Genomic DNA, 18,551 nt, shown 5'->3' with positions numbered 1-18,551 from the left:
GCCTTACCGAAATTCACGGTATACCGAAAATTTAGAATTTTCGATATTTTTTCTGTACGATAAGGACGATATTTCGGTATTTTTCTCAGCCCTAAGTATAAGATGTTGAAAATATTAAGCATTACAATGTGAAGGTCCTCAAAAGTTTTGATCTCTTTATATATGAATTGTCGTTCAAGTGCTCCCATCAACAAATTCATCATCTATGTTTTAGGCAAACATTTCCCCATCAAAGTCATGGCCACTCCTATATTACTGGCTTTGCCTCTCCAGTTGGTCTTGTTCAGACAAAAGTTGCACTAGAAGCTTGCAGATTTATAGCATGATCCTCTCAGGGCCGGCTCTGGGGGCAGGCAACCCAGGCCACGGCCAGGGGCCCAGGATGGACAGGGGCCCAAAATTTTTTTGCGCTATATAACACACACAATCACTCTGGACCTCATGACCGTCGCGGGAGAGGCCCTCCAGACCAACATCACCACCCTCGGGCCTCTCGTCCTCCCCATGTCCGAGCAGCTCCTCTTCCTGGCAACACTCATCGCGAAAAAGCTCCAAAAGATGAAGGTCAAGCCCTACGTGCCCGACTTCAAGCTCGCGTTCGAGCACTTTTGCATCCACACGGGCAGGCGGGGCGTGCTTGATGAGCTCGAGAAGAATCTGAATTTAAGCAAGTGGGACATGGAGCCTTCTAGAATGACGTTGTATAGGTTCGGGAACACGTCGAGCAGCTCGCTGTGGTACGTGTTGGGCCAGTATGGGGCCTTGACATCCAGCTTGGCCAAGGGCCCTTCAAAACACAGAGCCGGCGCTGGATCATCCTCTGTTATCTTATTCTCCCATTACTTTTATTATAATAATGATTAATATTTTTGAAGTATATATTCCACGTTCTTGCTTGATTTGACTTTGTCAATGCACCCATGACCCATACAATAAACGAACCTTTTTCATTTCACTTTCAACAACTACGAAACAATAATGTTGTCTTCTTCAACAATTGAAACTTCATGCAAAAAAGTAAAAAAAATGTTTGTTCTTTGATTGCAATTTCAACAGCGCATAATCATGTGATACATATATCAAGAAAGAAACGGAGAGAGACATGTAGTATTTGGGAACAAAAAAGAAATGAGAAGAGAAAGACACAAATACAATAACAATAACGTCCTCCAATGGCATAAGTGTTATAAAGAGAAGAGAAAAATGACATAAAAGACTCGAAATAGTGAAAAAAGTACCTAAAATGTGATGTACCCATACGTAAATCCTTGTATGGATATTTTTTAAACTTAGATCCCTCTGATATTCATACTAGCATACGTAGATCCTTAATTTGTAGTCCATTCTTTTTTTTTTGAAGACAAGGTCTTATGCCATTTATTTCAATATATTTGCACTCTTTCACCTAAAAATAAAATGCAATCGTTGGAATCTATGTCCGGTCAATGCAGTTTGACCGAATTATACTAGCAACGAAAATTTTAATTTTGTGAAATGAAATAATATATAATCGATCTACGTTATTTTAAGTACATAATCATGTTATATTCATTTTCTCGGAGTTTTAGGTGAGTGTAAAACGAAAGATTAAAGTTTATCTCTACCATATAGAGTTATGAGATTAATTAATAGAGTATGTGTGTTAATTAATCGCACGTTGGAAATAGCCTTCCTCCGTTTCAGGGAAGATGACCCGTTCCTGGACAATGGACTCTTATGTTAAGGAGTTTAAATATAGAATAAAAGGTTGGTGGTGTCTTAAAGTAGGAAAGATGAATAAAGTAAGAGATAAAATTGTTGAATGTTTTAAAAAATAAAATAGATTAATAAAGTAAGAGAGATAAAATATACTCCCTTCGTCCCAATAAATATGAAACGTTTGTTTTTCGGCACGAGATTTTATGCAGTGTTGTTTTGTGAGTTAAAGAAGAGAGTAAAGTAAGAGAGATGGAAAAGTAGAGATAAAATTATTTCTATTTTAAGAAACGTTTCATTTTTAATGGGACAACTTAAAAAGAAAAATATTTCATTTCTAATGGGACAGAGGGAGTAGTTGAATATTTTAATTATTTCCTAAATAAGTAAAGAGTCATCCCTGTTGCGACAAACAAAAAAGAAAAAATAGGTCATCAAAACAAAGAGAGTATTTAAGAGGCTATATATTAAAAAAAAAATTTCAAACACCGTCATGGTGGAGGGTTCGTGGATCCCTCATCCCACAAGAATAAGGAGAGGACAAATCTATCCAAGACTCAACACCTACCTACTCTAAGGTGTCACTTGCGTTGAACACATGAAACCAAGAATCCTTACACGTTCCCATCATAATCCCCCCAAGCACCCACCATCAGTCAGCCTCCCTAAAGTTTGGTAATCCAATCTGATCCATACGAGCCAATGCCTTAATGAAGTGAGGGGCATCTTCTCGGCCGAAATAACTCCGAAGCATTGCCCTCCCTCCTTGTTTGGCTAGATGGTCTACAATCTTGTTTCCTTCCCGGGGAATGTGAGATATAGTGTATCTACAACCCCTCAGAATGTTTCTAATCTCCGTGATGATGTGGCGGAACGCCGCCGGACCTCTATCTCCACTCTCAGTCATTCCCACGACCTCTTGTGCATCCACTTCCATCCAAATATTGGTTCCAAATTTCTTTGTTGCTGCAATTCCCATCCGTAAAGCTTGCAGCTCTGCCTCTGCTGGAGCGAGCGATGAAAAAATCTGCAAAGCCCTCCAAGATTTCACCTTGTTCGTTTCGGATGATACCCCCTCCACCTGCATGATTAGAATTTCTCTAAAATGTACCATTCGTATTAAGCTTGACCCAATTTGGCTGCGGTGGTAACCATCGAATGATGATGGGAGATGAGGCTATGTTCATCCGTGGGCGAGGGAAGGAGAAGTCCACCGTAGGCTCTGTTCCCTTCCACTGTCCCCCTCAAGTTTTCTTTCCCAGATCGCCCATTGAAGGTGATTATGAATGCGTTCCTTTACCATCTCAACGCTGAACTTGGCTCCCCTATGGATGACATTGTTCCTTTCGGTCCAAATAAACCAAAGGATCATGAATGGGATAAGCATACTCACGTGGTCTGCCTTATATCTCCTCAGATTGGAATGCCACCACCTAATACGCTGCTCAATGTCAATCGCTTCCCCCGGGAGAGGAGGTACATCGGTGAACCATCCGGCAAAATGATTCCAAAGTTGTTCAGCCTCCTCACCTTGAATGAACAAGTGTTCGCGCGTTTCAATCCTCGGATTCTTGCAACATCTACACCTTGATGCTAACTGGATTTTTCTCCAGTGTAGTTTTGCATCGATTGGGATCCTGTTTACAAGCAGTCTCAAACAAAGACTGACATTGAAGGCGAAATGGTTGGGTTCCAGATTAGGCCAACCTCCTCCATCCTCTCCTGCTGGTGCCTGACTATATTCCAAGCAGAGGAGGTTGAAAAGTTGCCATGTGAGGTAGCGGTCCATCTCGCAGCGTCTTTTCCGCTCGTATCAATTGATACCGCAAGAATTCTTTCCACAACATCACTCTCTATACCTAAGGAAGCAGCATGTTTCTGAGTTTCGTCTCATCCCAAAGATTAGCACTCCAGATGTCACGATCGCATCTCTCTAGTCAAAGAAAGTGTAGCTATATCGCGACTAAATCTTACTGAAACTGTCTCAACTCATCATAAGATGCTTAATTTAAAGGAAACATTGTCTGAAATGTGTTGAGAGTACAAATCATACTGAATCAGAGTAGTTATGGGACAATTGTCTTTACTAGAACAAGTTCTAAAATTGCCCAACGGAAGAGTACCAAGACAGATGTAATATGTATCAAGACATACTACACCAGCTATCTTCCTACTTACTTAGTCTTCTGTCTCAACACCTCATCGGCCTTGACAACGATCAACCAGCACATTAAGAAAAAAAATATGCAGGGCTGAGTACTTGATGCACTCAGTGGGCTCATGCCAAAAATATTTTCTCTTTTAGTTGTCAGTCAAACTGAGTGAACACGGGTTTTTTTTTTCTAAAAACAAGTCCCGGTCACTAAAAACTGTTATTTTTTTTTCTGATAATAGACTGCAATCATTTAACTTCTGATGATATACCATATCTAATCTGGTGAGCCGGGAATGTGGCCACATTCCAACGGTCACTGGACCGGCCAACGTTGGCGCTAGCTCACGGTCCCTAGTGTACACTAATCCGAGTAGGGTTTACGGCCATACTGGAACCCGAATTCGATTTAACTGGTAGGCATAGCCAACAGATAGGCAATCATAAATCAAAACTGGGCATGACAACTCATTCAAGATATTCATGCTTTTCACATAAGACATTTTCAAACGGGCGCTTCCTGACTTGGGATTATCTGTCGTATGGCGACGTTCATTTATAACAAATAATATACTTAAATTAGGCTTTAAGTAATTATTTATCTTGCATGTATGTGATGAGTTGCAGGTTCTCGGTGTCGTGTTAAGCAAGGGTGTATCCACCTGATCAGGAAATAAATCCCAGTCAACCAGAACCTGGCATCAATAAATTCACAACCCACTTCTACTGGTTAGTATAGTGGAGGTATGGGTCGAATCCCACAGAGATGGATGCGCTTTGGGTAATTGTGGTGATAATCTGGAGGGGTTTGGTTAGCTACCACGCTTGGGTTGAGATTCTACCTAGATAGGAATTAAAGGTGGTACTCTACTGACTGGGCGGTGTGAAAGTGATTGACATGTAGCTGTGTACGTGAGAGCGGGGGACACGGTGTTTCAGGGACATGTGGAAAGTAGTTAGTTACTATAAAAGGCTAAACGGAATATCAGAGAATAAGTGGTGGTTTGGTGGCTGCACTGCCAGGTCTGTAGGGTACCGGCAAGAAAAGTAAAGGACAAAAGCAAAAGTAACTAAAAAGTAAAAGTGGTCCCAAATTTGGATGTGGATGTTGTCTTCTTCAACAAGGATGCACAAAATCAAACAAACTCAGTTTCCATGGATGACACTTGCAGATTAACAACTTCACAATTCAGATCCACAAATTAACACTCTAAAATTCGAAGATTACTCAAGTGAAATCAAGAACTACACATACTGAACGACATGCAAGGTGGCAGAATTAACGTAAACTCGGATTTCACACTTAATCACTTCGAAAACTAAATCTAAACAACAAACTTAACTTACAATCTCAGATCAAGCAACTCCAAATGAAATCATGCTTTCAACACTTAGAAATTACCGCGACAACTAGAACTAAGCTACCTAGGCAGAATAAAACAGATTCAAATCGAAAGAAATGCATAAAAACAACTTCATTGCGTAAAACGTTTGGATCACAACAAACACTTCAAAAGATAGCAAGTACTGAATATTCAACAGATCCAACGAAAGGAAAACAATTAAAGATTAACTAGGAAAGCGAATAAAGATTGTTTTGCCACTCCGGGCGATGAAACTGCTACGACTACGAAATGAACTGGCTGGAACGATGGATGTCGATTCTCCGGTGGACTGATAGAACTTCAGGTGACCATGGTTGTGGTGAGGGGCGAGAAGAATTTGGACGATGCTGAAGGAATTTATCTACCGAGAGAGAAAATTCTAACTAAGTGTCGATCTCCATTCTCTCTCCAAGTGGCTTCCTTTTATAGGGAGGCTTGCCCTTGCTTTTAAGGGTAGACTCTCTTCGTGAAATGACTCTTTTGCCCTTGTTTGTGGTTGATCCTTCCCAGCAATCTTTCTTCTCCATCTCGAGCCTTTTTGGCATGTATCCTGGTCAGTATTGCACCCTTCTGGGGCTCTTTTCACCTGAGTTGTCCGAACCCTTTCGTACTGACTGGTACCCTTTTTCCTGCACACTTTAGCAACTATTTTACAGATATAATCCAATTAAGCACGTTATACTGACAGTAACCAAGGCCTAGAATGCGACTTATCATACTGCTCACACTTACCACATGCTTGTCCTCAAGCGTGAAGAACAAACAAAAAGAAATAAGTCGAATTCTAGCCTGGTTATACCCTTGACCGACCCTATCCTAAACTAGACTCTAAACTTTGACGCAAAGAAAAATACATAAACGACGGACAAACACATATAAACAGACACACAAGTACTTAAATACATTGATCGGGCTATATTTTCAACCATCCCTCCCCTTGGGATCAGGTGCAATCCGGCCTTAGACAGCCTTGAACTTCTGTCGCCCCCCTTTTCCTTCCCAATCAGTATATCTGCTCGTCAAGATCACCTAAACTCTCGGCCAAATACCAGATTCGCTCAATCACTCATTCCTCACCGGGGATGTTAGGACTATTTTCTCTCAAAATGCTGATCTGCAGATGCTTCGGACTTAGATCTCACGTGCGGCTCCTGAAGGGCTTTAAGGCTTGTAATGGGGCTGTTGGTTTGTAATGTTTGGGGTGGATCTTCTTAAGGCTCTAAGGTTCAAAAACTACTACTTTATTTTGATGTGGGGGAAATGTGTGCATTTGGGCTCTTGGCTGTTGCTTCTCTTCGGCTGGACGTTTCCTGATATTGACCTCCAACTGGTCAGTAGCTTCCTTGTGGCTTCGCTACCCTTATTCCTTCTCCCTACTTTTGTGGTCAAGTGTTTTCGACCATTTTCTTCAACTTTTCTTTTTTTTTTTGGAGCTGGAATTTTTCCTGGTCGATTTTCTCTTTGCCTCTCGACTTCTTTCTCCAGTTGGTTTTTTTTCTGTATGTCCTCCTGGCCAGTCGCCTTCTTGCCTTATGCCTCGCACACACACAGTCCCAGTGGTTATTGGGTTATATCTGGGTATAGATTTGGCTAGAAAGAGGGGTTCTAAGGGATGAGTTTTTTTTCGGATGGGGGTTTCCTACTACCTTCAGGACTTGCTACACGCGGTCACCTTACCCTAGGCATCTTGTGGCAGCCACTCTTTTCTTTTCTAAATTGGTATAAAGTGGTTCCACTTAGGATTATAACTCGCCATTTAAGAGAGCTTTTGTATCTGGCTCTAAGGATGGGTTCTTCTCTCATACTTGCATCATCTATACTGACTAGGAGATACTAAGGGGGGTTTCCATTGTCCAGCGTGCCTTATCTCCCTCAATTCCCCTCACCGCCAGTTCGAGGTAGTTGAGTTTTAAGTCCAATCAACACATATATACAAATCCTAGACCTAAACAAACACTAGCACATACAGTTAACACAGACCACACATATATACATGTCATACTGGCCATTGTCTCCCCTCTCCCACTTCACAAGTGTCTGCCCTCAGATATGGTTGTGAAGTGGAAAATGGGAATGGCTAGTATGGCCGACATACAGACGCATAAACACCACAAGAACAAAACATACGTAGTCTAAAAACTTCCCACACTTAGACTATGCAATAGGCTAAGTGGGAGAGTTGAAGACCTAAACAAAACTCAACATACACAAACATATATACATAAACTTCTCACACTTAGACTATGCAATAGGTTGAGTGTGAGTTGACATGCATACGAAAAGAACACAGACATATACACATGCACCAACATAGCAAACCCTGTACTTCTCACACTTAGACTATTGAAAAGGCTAAGTGTTGTGAATGGGGTTTGCACACACATACTACACATAATTACTCTGCCTAAAACAACAGAACAACAAATAAAAAAAACTAAAACTGAAAAAGATAAAAAAACTAACTGGTCATTAGGGTGGGTGGTCACATATTCCTCCTACTCCTCCGCGGAATAGGGCTGGGTGTAGGTGGCTCCTCAGGTTCCTCTTCCTCATATTCTTCCTCTTCCTTCTCTGTTACCGATGGTTCAACATTCTGGCCTGCATGGCCACTGGTTCCAGCTCCCTCAGCTGTCCTTCCTTTTGCTAACTCCTTCAGTATGCTCTCCATCACCTTCGTTTTACTGGGCTCTCCACTGGGTTTCTTCAGTTGGGGTCCATCATAGGAAGTACCGGACTGCAATGTGACCTTTCTCACGTTTGCCTTTTCAGGTGCATGGACTGTAGACGGGAGTTTCCTGAATTCCCTTTCAATTCACCCATCGAATTTTCCAGCTGGGCTAATTGCCTATTCATCATATCTATGTTCGCCTTATGCTCCTTTTGGGCACTCTGCATCCCCTGCACTACTTCATTATTGGACTGCAATTCACCCTTGATACTCTGCTGCGAAGCGAGCAGTTCTCCCATCATGTCCTCCATAGATCTCCTTGACCTGTTAGGATATTGGAACTGATTTGGTCTTTGGTGCTGGCTATACTGGGGGTTTTGGTTGGGCTGGTAATTCTGGAAGTTTTGCTGGTTCTGATTAGGTGGGTATTGGTTATACTGGGCAGGAGGGTTGTATGGGTCTTGGTGATATTGATTCTGGTTTTGGAACTGGTTGTGGTTTTGCTGGTGTTGTGGACCTTGACTATGCTGATTCTGGTAATTTTGGTAGTTCATCTGGTGGGGTGGTATATAAACAGGGTTTGAGTTTTGGCTCTGTGGGTTTTGGTTTTGGAGTTGTTGGTTCCTCCCTGACCAGTTGGATTGGTGGTTGGGGTTTGCTGGGTCACGATTGGGATTTTGGTTCGGGTGGGGGTTGTATTGGTTCTGACCTTGACCTTGGTTTTGATTTTGGTTCCCATCTCCCCATCGAAAATTTGGATGGTCCCTCCATGGTGCTTCCCGTTGTTTCCCCGGGATCCAATTCCCACTAGAGTTATAGTATCCTGCAGCAATGACTTACTCCATATTGACCAAGTCACTCGACTGATCGTAGGTTTGCCCTTGATTTCCCTGCTCTGCACCCTTGTAGCTCCCAGTTGGGGAAGGCGGTGGCGTGTTCTTCTCGATCGCGCTCAGGAGCGTCTTTTTCAGCTCTTCCATCTTCAAGTCCATCTTCTACTCCTGGTCAGTGGACGAAGCACTCGCAATCCTTTCTCCGCTGTATCCATCCCTCGAATTGTCGTACTCCTTCTTCGCGCTCAAAAGCTTTCCTAGGACCTTTTTCACTTCACTGACCCTTAGTTGCCTTATTCATCCCCTCATAAAAGGTGTGATGTATCTCTATATCTGCCATGCAATGGTTTGGACACGCATCCAAAAGGCTCATATATTTTGCCCAATAATCGCTCAGGGGTTCATCGTACTCTTGCTTCACACTGGTTATCTCTCTCTTCAGCGCACTCGTCTTCGATGACAGAAAAAATTCGCCTAAGAAGGCTGACTTGAAATCGGCCCAACTCTCAATGGAGTTGGGTGGCAGGCGCATGAACCATGTGTTGGTCTCCCCCTTTAGGATGAACGACAAGGCCTTCAATCTGTAGTCATCCTCGGTCGCCCCCGTTGGCCTTCTCTGTGCCTTACAAATCTTACAGAACTCATGAAGGAACTCGTAGGGCCCTTCATAACTCTTCCCACAGTACGTGGGTAGAATTGCGATAACATAAGGCTTCGCATCACAGGCTGTCTGTCCCGGGGTGACAACTATAGCTTGCGGCGGTTCATTGTCGGCATGCGGGTTCAGCGATCTGATCTCTGGGTCATCGTCTACGTCATCAGCCATCCTCCTTGGGTTACCTTCCAATTGTAGCACTGGTTCTGGTATTCTTCCTTCTACGGTGTCTTGCTCTTCGTCACTACTCATGCCTAGGTCAGATAGGGCTGTCGACAGGCCAGAACGAGTGGTCACGAGTATAGTCCCTCGTTGGAGTATCTTCGGCTTCCAATGGTCAGGAGCCGAACTGCTTCTCATAAACTGAAATAAAAAGAAAAGAGAAAAATTATGCACAATATATACGCCAAAATATCACACACAATAACAGTTAATAACGCCATCCATCCCCGGCAACGGCACCATTTGAAATGCGCTACAGGTTCTCGGTGTCGTGTTAAGCAAGGGTGTATCCACTTGAGCAGGATAGAAATCCCAGCCAACCTGAACCTTGCATCAATAAATTCCTCAACCCACTTCTACTGGTTAGTATAGTGGAGATAAGGGTCGAATCCCACAGAGATGGATGCGCTTTGGGTAATTGTGGTGATAATCTGGAGGGGTTTGGTTAGCTACCACGCTTGGGTTGATATTCTACCTAGACAGGAATTAAAGGTGGTACTCTACTGACTGGGCGGTGTGAAAGTGATTGACATGTAGTTGTGTACGTGAGAGCGGGGGACACGGTGTTTCAGGGACATGTGGAAAGTAGTTAGTTACTATAAAAGGCTAAACGGAATATCAGAGAATAAGTGGTGGTTTGGTGGCTGCACTGTCAGGTCTGTAGGGTACCAGCAAGAAAAGTAAATGACAAAAACAAAAGTAACTAAAAAGCAAAAGTAGTCCCAAATTTGGATGTGGATGTTGTCTTCTTTAACAAGGATGCACAAAATCAAACAAACTCAGTTTCCATGGATGACACTTGCAGATTAACAACTTCAAAATTCAGATCCACAAATTAACACTCTAAAATTCGAAGATTACTCAAGTGAAATCAAGAACTACACATACTGAACGACATGCAAGGTGGCAGAATTCACGTAAACTATGATTTCACACTTAATCACTTCGGAAACTAAATCTAAACAACAAACTTAACTAACTATCTCAGATCAAGCAACTCCAAATGAAATCATGCTTTCAACACTTAGAAATTACCGCGACAACTAGATCTAAGCTACCTAGGCAGAATAGAACAGATTCAAACCGAAAGAAATGCATAAAATCAACTTCATTGCGTAAAACGTTCTGATCACAACAAACACTTCAAAAGATAGCAAGTACTGAATATTCAACAGATCCAACGAAAGGAAAATAAGTAAAGATTAACTAGGAAAGCGAATAAAGATTGTTTTGCCACTCCGGGCGATGAAACTGCTACGACTATGAAATGAACTGGTTGGAACGATGGAAGATGATTCTCCGATGGACTGATAGAACTTCAGGTGACCATGGCTGTGGTGAGGGACGAGAAGAATTTGGACGATGCTGAAGGAATTTATCTACCGAGAGAAAATTCTAACTAAGTGTCGATCTCCCTTCTCTCTCCAAGTGGCTTCCTTTTATAGGGAGGCTTGCCCTTGCTTTTTAGGGTAGACTCTCTTCATGAAATGACTCTTTTGCCCTTGTTTGTGGTTGATCCTTCCCAGCAATCCTTCTTCTCCATCTTGAGCCTTTTTGGCATGCATCCTGGTCAGTATTGCACTCTTCTGGCGCTCTTTTCACTTGAGTTGTCCGAACCCTTTCGTACTGACTGGTACCCTTTTCCTGCACACTTTAGCAACTATTTTGCATATATAATCCAATTAAGCACGTTATACTGACAAGTAACTAAGGCCTAAAATGCGACTTATCAGTATGCATGCCTAAGCGTGTGCTTATTATTTTACTTCCTGCCTTCTAAATTTAGAAGTCTTAAATCTGTAATTAAATCGCGATTTAATTTATTCAGGATCTTGCCGAACTGCTCGGGTATGATGAATTCCCTGATTATTTTCTTAAGCATTTTGAAATACTTACTTTAGCTAATAAAATTCTCGTCTAATTATTTACTGAATACTATTTCAACATGGCTTAAAAAATTTCTTTTCTTCCGTGGCATAGGGAAATCAAATCCCATGGATTAAATTCTGTTATGAGCGGTGGCCTAAATAATTAAGCGTGGCCAAAATATTTAATCTAGGGGTCCTTAAGTTTTCGGCCCAACTGAAAAGGCCCATTTGTCTTATTTAATCCCTTGGTCCATACTTAAATTGAGAGGCCCAAAGATTCAATTAAAAGGCCCAAAATTTTGCGGCCCAAAGAAAATGTTTCCTTCCTCCAGCCCCTTCGGCTATTCTAAAAAATTCTACCCCAAATCGCACCTGGCCAGCCGCTAGTTGCCAGCTCCGGACCGGCGACGAGTCGGTGTTGCCGCGGCAAGTGAGTTTCGGCATGGCGGCACCACCGTAGCTGAGCGACCGTTGCTATCCGACGCGCCACAGGACGGAGTCGTCGCCTGCTCTCCTCCGTCGGCTAGGCTCGGAATTGAGCCCGCTCCCAGCTGCTCGTCTGCCGCTGCCGGTGGCGTGCTGTGAAGCTGCCGATTAGTACGGCTCGTGCAGTCATCCTCTGGCTCCATCGTCTTCGAGGTTATCGGCGTCTCTTCCGGCGCAACCAAGCTGCCGCTCTCTCGCCGCGTCGGTTCTATCACCCTCGGAAACATAAAAGAAACGTCGCCCCTTGGGACCGCCGTCGAGCTGGACTAGGCTGCTGCCCGACGGCTTCGAGTTGCTCTCGGCATCCCCGGCTACATTCCGCCGTCTTCGGCGTTAACTTATACTTGGGAGATGAGTTTTCCTATCTTAAGCCTACTTTAACTTACTAAATTTCAGATTGTAACTTTGAGAAATTCTTCTTACTTGTTGGACGATGTTTGGTTGCTTATTGGAGTGTGCTTTATGAATCGGTACCTGCCTGTGAGTGTTGAGTTTAAGCTATGGAAGTTGTTACTGTTATGCTATTGGCCTTTCTGGGATTGTATGCTGATTTTGGTTTCTACATGATGTTGTGGTTCATGCTTGAGTGTGGGGAAAGAAAGGAAAAATGAGGTTACCTTCTTCCACTGCCCTTGATCTCCACTCTTAGCCTCGGTCTCCCTCACACTCTAACTCACTGATTTACTGACTGGAAATGTTGTGTGGAAGAGGGTGAAATCGAGGCATGGAACATTTACAGAAGGGTTGTAACTAAAAGTTGCAAGAGTTTGTTTTAGTTGTAGCTAAAGAGTGTCCTTGTCTGGCTGTGTGTGCAGGGGAAAGGGGTTTTTGACTTGACTGTGTATTGGCTGTTCTCCTGCCCCTTTTTCAGGACGAGTACTCGTGAAATAAATGCAAATTTCTGATTCTGTTATGCCACTTACTGCAGTAGCCTTACATGCTCAGTCCCTTGCAGCCTTTAATCTGGTTTTTGTGTGTTTGCAGGCGGTTAGGCCCCTTAAAAAGGCTGTCGATCGAGCCACAACTGGAGCTCTCCTGGCTGCCGTGTAGGTGATTCTACTTCTTGGCTCGTAGCGGCTGCTACGGCCGTGGATGTGTAGGGGAAAGGCAGCCTCACATCTTACTTGTTTACTTTTCTTGGCCCTCACTAAGTAAAGAAACAAAACTTCCCTTTTTCCTTGTTCGTGTTTGGCCTGATCTTGGTTGGTGTTGGCAGCGTCTAAGGCTAGCTGCCGAGGCTGTTTCCACGGTGTCTCGCCCTTTCGGGCTTTCTGGAATTTGGGCCGAGACGGCCTAGTGATGAAGGCCAACGTATTTTCTAGGGACCTCGAATTGTAATAGCGAAGTTCGACTTTAAATTTTCTATCTTCGTTCCAACGTGTATGTAAAACTCGATAATAGTTGGTGTGTATTTTATTTCAAGCATTCGAAATTTATTAGCTTGAAATTCTATGTATTTTATTTCTTTTACTCAAGAAATAAACAAATACTCTTTCTTTCTTTTTATTTAAATTTCTAGTCTTTATTTCATGAATTTCGAGAAATTGGATCTCGGCTATTACACCAGAAATCCCTCACTACGTTACACGACAGTCCAGCCTCCTCTTGGCAAAGAGTTCATAAAGGCTGCTCATTTAGCCAAGTATCGTTCCAAAAGTCTGTCGTCCCCCCTCCAAGTGACCATCTTAAATGTTGCTAGGTTTGGAATCTGGCTTGGAGCATTCTCTTCCACGTAGGATTGCTTCTTTTCAACGGTCTAACCTCCATTGGGGATGAGGAGTGACAATATTTCTGCATCATGTATTCTGCCCACAGTGACCCTTGTTCCCTATCTTTGAATCTACGTACCCCCAACCATCCCTCCACAATGGGATGGCAAATTTGTTCCCAAGCAATCAAGTGAGTTCGCCTAACATCATTGTTTGACGCCCAAAAGAAGCGTGCGATAATGCTTTCCATTTGTTTCAACGTTTCCTTGTGGGCTCAATCACTTGGAAAATATGCAATGGGATGGCTCCCATAGTGCTTTTGATGAGTGTCAATCTCCCTCCAAAGTAGAGGTATTTATGTGACCATGAATGAATTCGTCTCGAGATTTTATCCCGAAGGACCATAAACATTGAGGTTCTTTTGATACCTCGATAAATGGGCACTCCCAGATATTCGAAAGGGAGCGTACCTTGAATGAATTTGCTTCTACGTGCCACTCTCCTTCCCCAACTTCTGAACTTCTCGTCCAAATAAAAATGGCTTTTGTCCATATTAACTTTTTTCCCCGAGGTCGCTGTATATCTTTCAATGCATCTGATCACTTTGTGAATAGTCGCTTGGTTAGCCTTCGTGAAAATAATAATATCGTCCGTATATGCTAGATAGGATATCGTCGGTGCCTTCCTAGCTGTGCTAAACTCCATCTCCTTAAGCCCAATTATGGTTTTGTCCAGTAGCCTCGAAAGATATTCAGCTGCCAGAACAAAGAGAGCGGGGGAAAGTGGGTCACCTTGACGAAGTCCTCGAGAGGACTTGAAGAAACCTCCTGGCGCACCATTGATAAGGACCGAGAACCAGTTGGAATTGATACTTCTTTCGATAATTGTGGCCGTGAAGTTTCGTGGCATATATGCACCGGCGAAAAACTCCTCAACTGCAACTGTGACATCCTCCCGGCAAGATTGATAGAACAGAGCAGTAAATCCATCCGGCCCAGGGGCGCTGTCCGCCGCAATGTTGAAGACTGCCTCTTTAACTTCCATCAAGGTGGGAGTGCGGCTCAACGTGCTCGTATCAACCCCAGGTGGCATGGGTTGAATAAGATCAGGGTCCGGATCATCCAGTTCGACACCATCCTCCGCAAGGAGCTTTTGGAAGAAGTTTGAGGTTGATACTTTGAGCTCTCCTTCATCAGAAATGATATTTTCACCTTCCCTGATTTCATGAATGCGTGATTTACTCTCTTTGGTCTAACCCACCCTTGATAGTATTTTGTGTTCCTTTCCCCTTATGCTACCCATTTGATAGTTGTTTTTTGTCGCCAAAAATCCTCTTCCATTTTGAGATTGATGAGCAAGTGCGCCATAACTCGGTTGTTAGCGCATCTATTCTCCAGATTCGGGTCCTCCTCGAAGGCTATTTGAGCTTCTGCCGCCCTTGACTCTGCATCTCTGATATTGACAAAGATATTTCCAAAGGTTTCTCTGTTCCAAACTTTCAGCCGCTCTTTAACTTTATTGAGTTTTAGATGAAGGCGCCTCATTTCTTTAAGCTCTGTTTGTTCCTCCCATACTTTCTCGACTTTCGTGACTAAGGTCGGATGTCTTACCCACATATTTTGGAAATAGAAGGATGGTCTTGTTGCTGAGCGGTTGCTGTTGCATCGGACCAAGAGAGGCCCATGGTCTGATCCCATCCGTGGAAGGTTGGTAACTCTTGTGCTTGGGAAACTTGAAGGCCATCCTTCCCCTAAAAGAACACGGTCAAGCCGTTCAAAAAGGGTACCCCTCGCCCATGTGAATTGCGCTCCATCGCTTCCAGGGTCCAGAAGTTGGAAATCACTAATGGTCTCGGCGAATTCGAGCATGTCTTTCCTCTTGTTCCTTCCACATGGCGTTGTTCCCTGTCGTTCCTATTCCCTCACAAATATGTTAAAATCTCCTCCAACCATCGAAGGAGCACCTTCCATATTGTTAGCAATTTCCCTCATCAACCCCCGGAGCGGTCGTCTTAAACTCCCCGAGCATTTACCATAGACAGCCGTGACGAAGATGGGATTCTTAATCTCCCTCGATGTGACCTTGAGGTGTCGGAGTTGCTCCATGTCCTCGCAGACCTCAATCTTCCATTCCCTTTCTGCAAGGATCCATATTTGGTTATTAGCATTTGCAACTTTGAACTCTAGTCCCAACCGTTTGCAGATATCATCTCGGGGGTGGGGGGAACTAGAGGTTCAATAATCACTACAAAAGACAATTTATGAGACTTAATTAGACGATTCAGGATGCGTTGAGTGCTTGCATTGGCTAGCCCTCTCACATTCCAAAACAAGAGTTATATCAACATCAAAGGGAGTAGGTGTTGTACAAGGCGGAAGGCCCTGCTCCCTCTATTCGCCAAGATTCCTCGGAACCGGACATGGGCTTTAGGATGAGACCCCTGTCGGGGGGCACTAGGTTGTCTCCTCTTTCCACTAGTTGAGTGTCCGGATCCTCCCCCCAATCATGTTTCTCCTCCATATCATTCGTGTCAAAGTCCCCATTCTCAAGTTGCTTATAGTAACCTGGTTTCACGAACGTTTTCCGAGCTTCGTCTAAACGCCCTGAGGATGCCTCCACGCTGTACCCCCGATAATGAGATGAAGGAACGCTGGATTGTAGCACCCCTGCCTCATTATTTGTTGTCTTCTCCACTTCCTTCTTTTTTCCGATGTCGCCAGTAGAGTTTGACCTCGGCATTCCTCCCCAGTTTGGAGTAGCATTGTTTTTCCTTGGTCCCCTTCTCCTGCCTTGTTTTTGGAAGCCCTCATCATCTACATACCGACCATTTCCGATCCCTCTATTTGTTTTACCAGGTTCCTTCGATGCTGAGAAATTGCCCGCATGTTTCCCGTTTGGACCCAGATTTCCTTGTTGCCCTTGGCCATTGAAATTCATACCAGCCACCTGTTGTATTTCCATCGTCCCATGTTCTCTATTCTCTTCCATTGGGGTCATGTGTTGATGCGGTTGATTACCCTTTATCGGGTCATAGGAAGATCTGTGGTAGTTTCGTTTCATTGGCTTCTCCCTCTTCCCGTTAGCATAGCATGTCGAACTAGAATGTCCAACGTGCTGGCACTCCCTGCAGTACATCGGGATCTTGTCCCATATCACCTTTTGGACGATCTCTCTTCCTATTATATCAATCGTGAACTCCTCCGTTGGTGGCTTTTAGATGTCAATCTCGATACAGATGCGGGCGAAAGATAGCCTCGATTGCGTGGTTGTTGCATGATCGATTTGTATAGGATTCCCCAGAAGTCCGCCTATTGCAAACAAGGTCGACTTCTCGAACAAATGAATCGGTAGACCAACAAGGTTGCACCAAACTGCCGTGATCGGTGTTTCAAAATATGGGTTGAAGTCTGGTGTCCATCTAAAAACCCTCATCGGATGCCGATCCACTGACCACACTGGCATGCCATTCTGTGCCACAAGGAGCTTTGCGTAGTCTGTGGCATCCTCGACTTGTATCGCCACATGTTTGGCGTTGATGTATTTCCATGTAAAGGGCCCAACAAGCTTCAAGTTATCAAGAGTTTTTTGAATTTGGTGCGAAGTTGGGATGGAGTGCGAAAACTTACCCACAATCGTGCGTCCCATTTGTTCAGCAAGGTAGTGTGTATCCTCTCCAAAGAAGTATATTGTCGGTCGTCCTTCAATGAGACTTACTTGACCAAGTGTCTGGTTGGAAAGTGATTGGCTCATTAACTTTCGGCGCAGCCTCTCCTTTTTTGAGTACCGACGCCATTGACGGCTTGACTCCGGAGCTACCTTCCCCTCCTCCCATTGGTTTCATTCGTGGAGTTCTCCCTCCGGTTGCTTGCGGCGGGATAACATCATCAGCCTTCATGTTCTTCATATTACTTTCTCGCTGAACCTCTTCCCCTGTTCTCTCCCCTGTTTTAACAAGGTGGTTCTTCCCTTCGCTTGCTCTCTCAAAGTTCCTCATCAGTTGTTTCGTCATGCCGGCATTGAGGGGCGGGATGTGTTCGTCAAAGAACTCCTGCGAGCATAGAGAATCTTTGGCTCCTCCGGCTTTTGTTGTGTCTCCGGTCCCGTTTCCGTTTCCGATTTCAAACATCCCATTGTTGTTTGTCTCCCCTTCGAAGTTCAGCATGTGGGTATCCTTTTCCGGCATGCCTACATCTCTAATCAGGTGAGAAGTTGTTGTTTGAAGAGGCTGAGCTGCCATTAGGTCCAGGACCGTGTCACTTTCGCCTATAGTTGACTCCCCCCTTATTGAGTTTGACTGAATATTTTCCTCATTGAGGTGAGAGATTTGACAAGATATTTCCATATTTCCTCCACCCTCATTTTCTAAAGGTAGATTTGTAGTTTTTCTACAAATGGCATCAAATTCAGGATGTACCACAAGAGATGAATTGACCTCCAGCTAATTGATCCTACCGTTGCTGGGTTTGACCAGAGATCCGTCCTTTCCATCCTCATTGGGATTTCCTCGTCGACCCTCCGACTCCGGCCGACCATTCCCCGGTGAACAGACATCTTCCCGGTTAGCAATGAAGATTTTCATTGTTTCGGCTAGTTTCTCCCGTGGTAGGTTGTTTGACATCTCCACTCCGGTCGTCGGAACCTCCCCTGGGCTGCCGTTGTTCAGTTCATCAATATCATCGAAGTAAATCTTCTTTCTAGCAATCCTTCTCTCCGGAATGGGAGAGAGTGTCTGAAAAATGGAATTTCTGACTCTTTTTCTCCCTTCCTTGAACACAACCGGTGATCTTGGTTTAGCCGTTCGGAGCTTGATTCTGGTTTTCTTTCGTTGCTGCCTCTTTGGCCCCGCCTCAGCAGCGAAAGTGATGGTAGTATTTCCTT

At 44.0% G+C, this 18,551-nt stretch overlaps 1 protein-coding gene across 1 annotated transcript; it reads left to right on the top strand.

The window, feature by feature from the left end:
* Positions 1-342: 342 nt before the first annotated feature.
* LOC121796884 (3-ketoacyl-CoA synthase 11-like) lies at positions 343-864 on the top strand. The gene has a single exon (XM_042195655.1). The coding sequence runs from the start codon at positions 442-444 to the stop codon at positions 862-864; it is 423 nt and encodes a 140-aa protein (XP_042051589.1). The 5' UTR covers positions 343-441.
* Positions 865-18,551: the final 17,687 nt, after the last annotated feature.

Source organism: Salvia splendens, chromosome 3, assembly GCF_004379255.2.
Source record: "Salvia splendens isolate huo1 chromosome 3, SspV2, whole genome shotgun sequence".
Classification (NCBI taxonomy): domain Eukaryota; kingdom Viridiplantae; phylum Streptophyta; class Magnoliopsida; order Lamiales; family Lamiaceae; genus Salvia; species Salvia splendens.
Note: the sequence above shows the minus strand (reverse complement) of the source record. Positions and strands in the feature narration are given on the sequence as shown.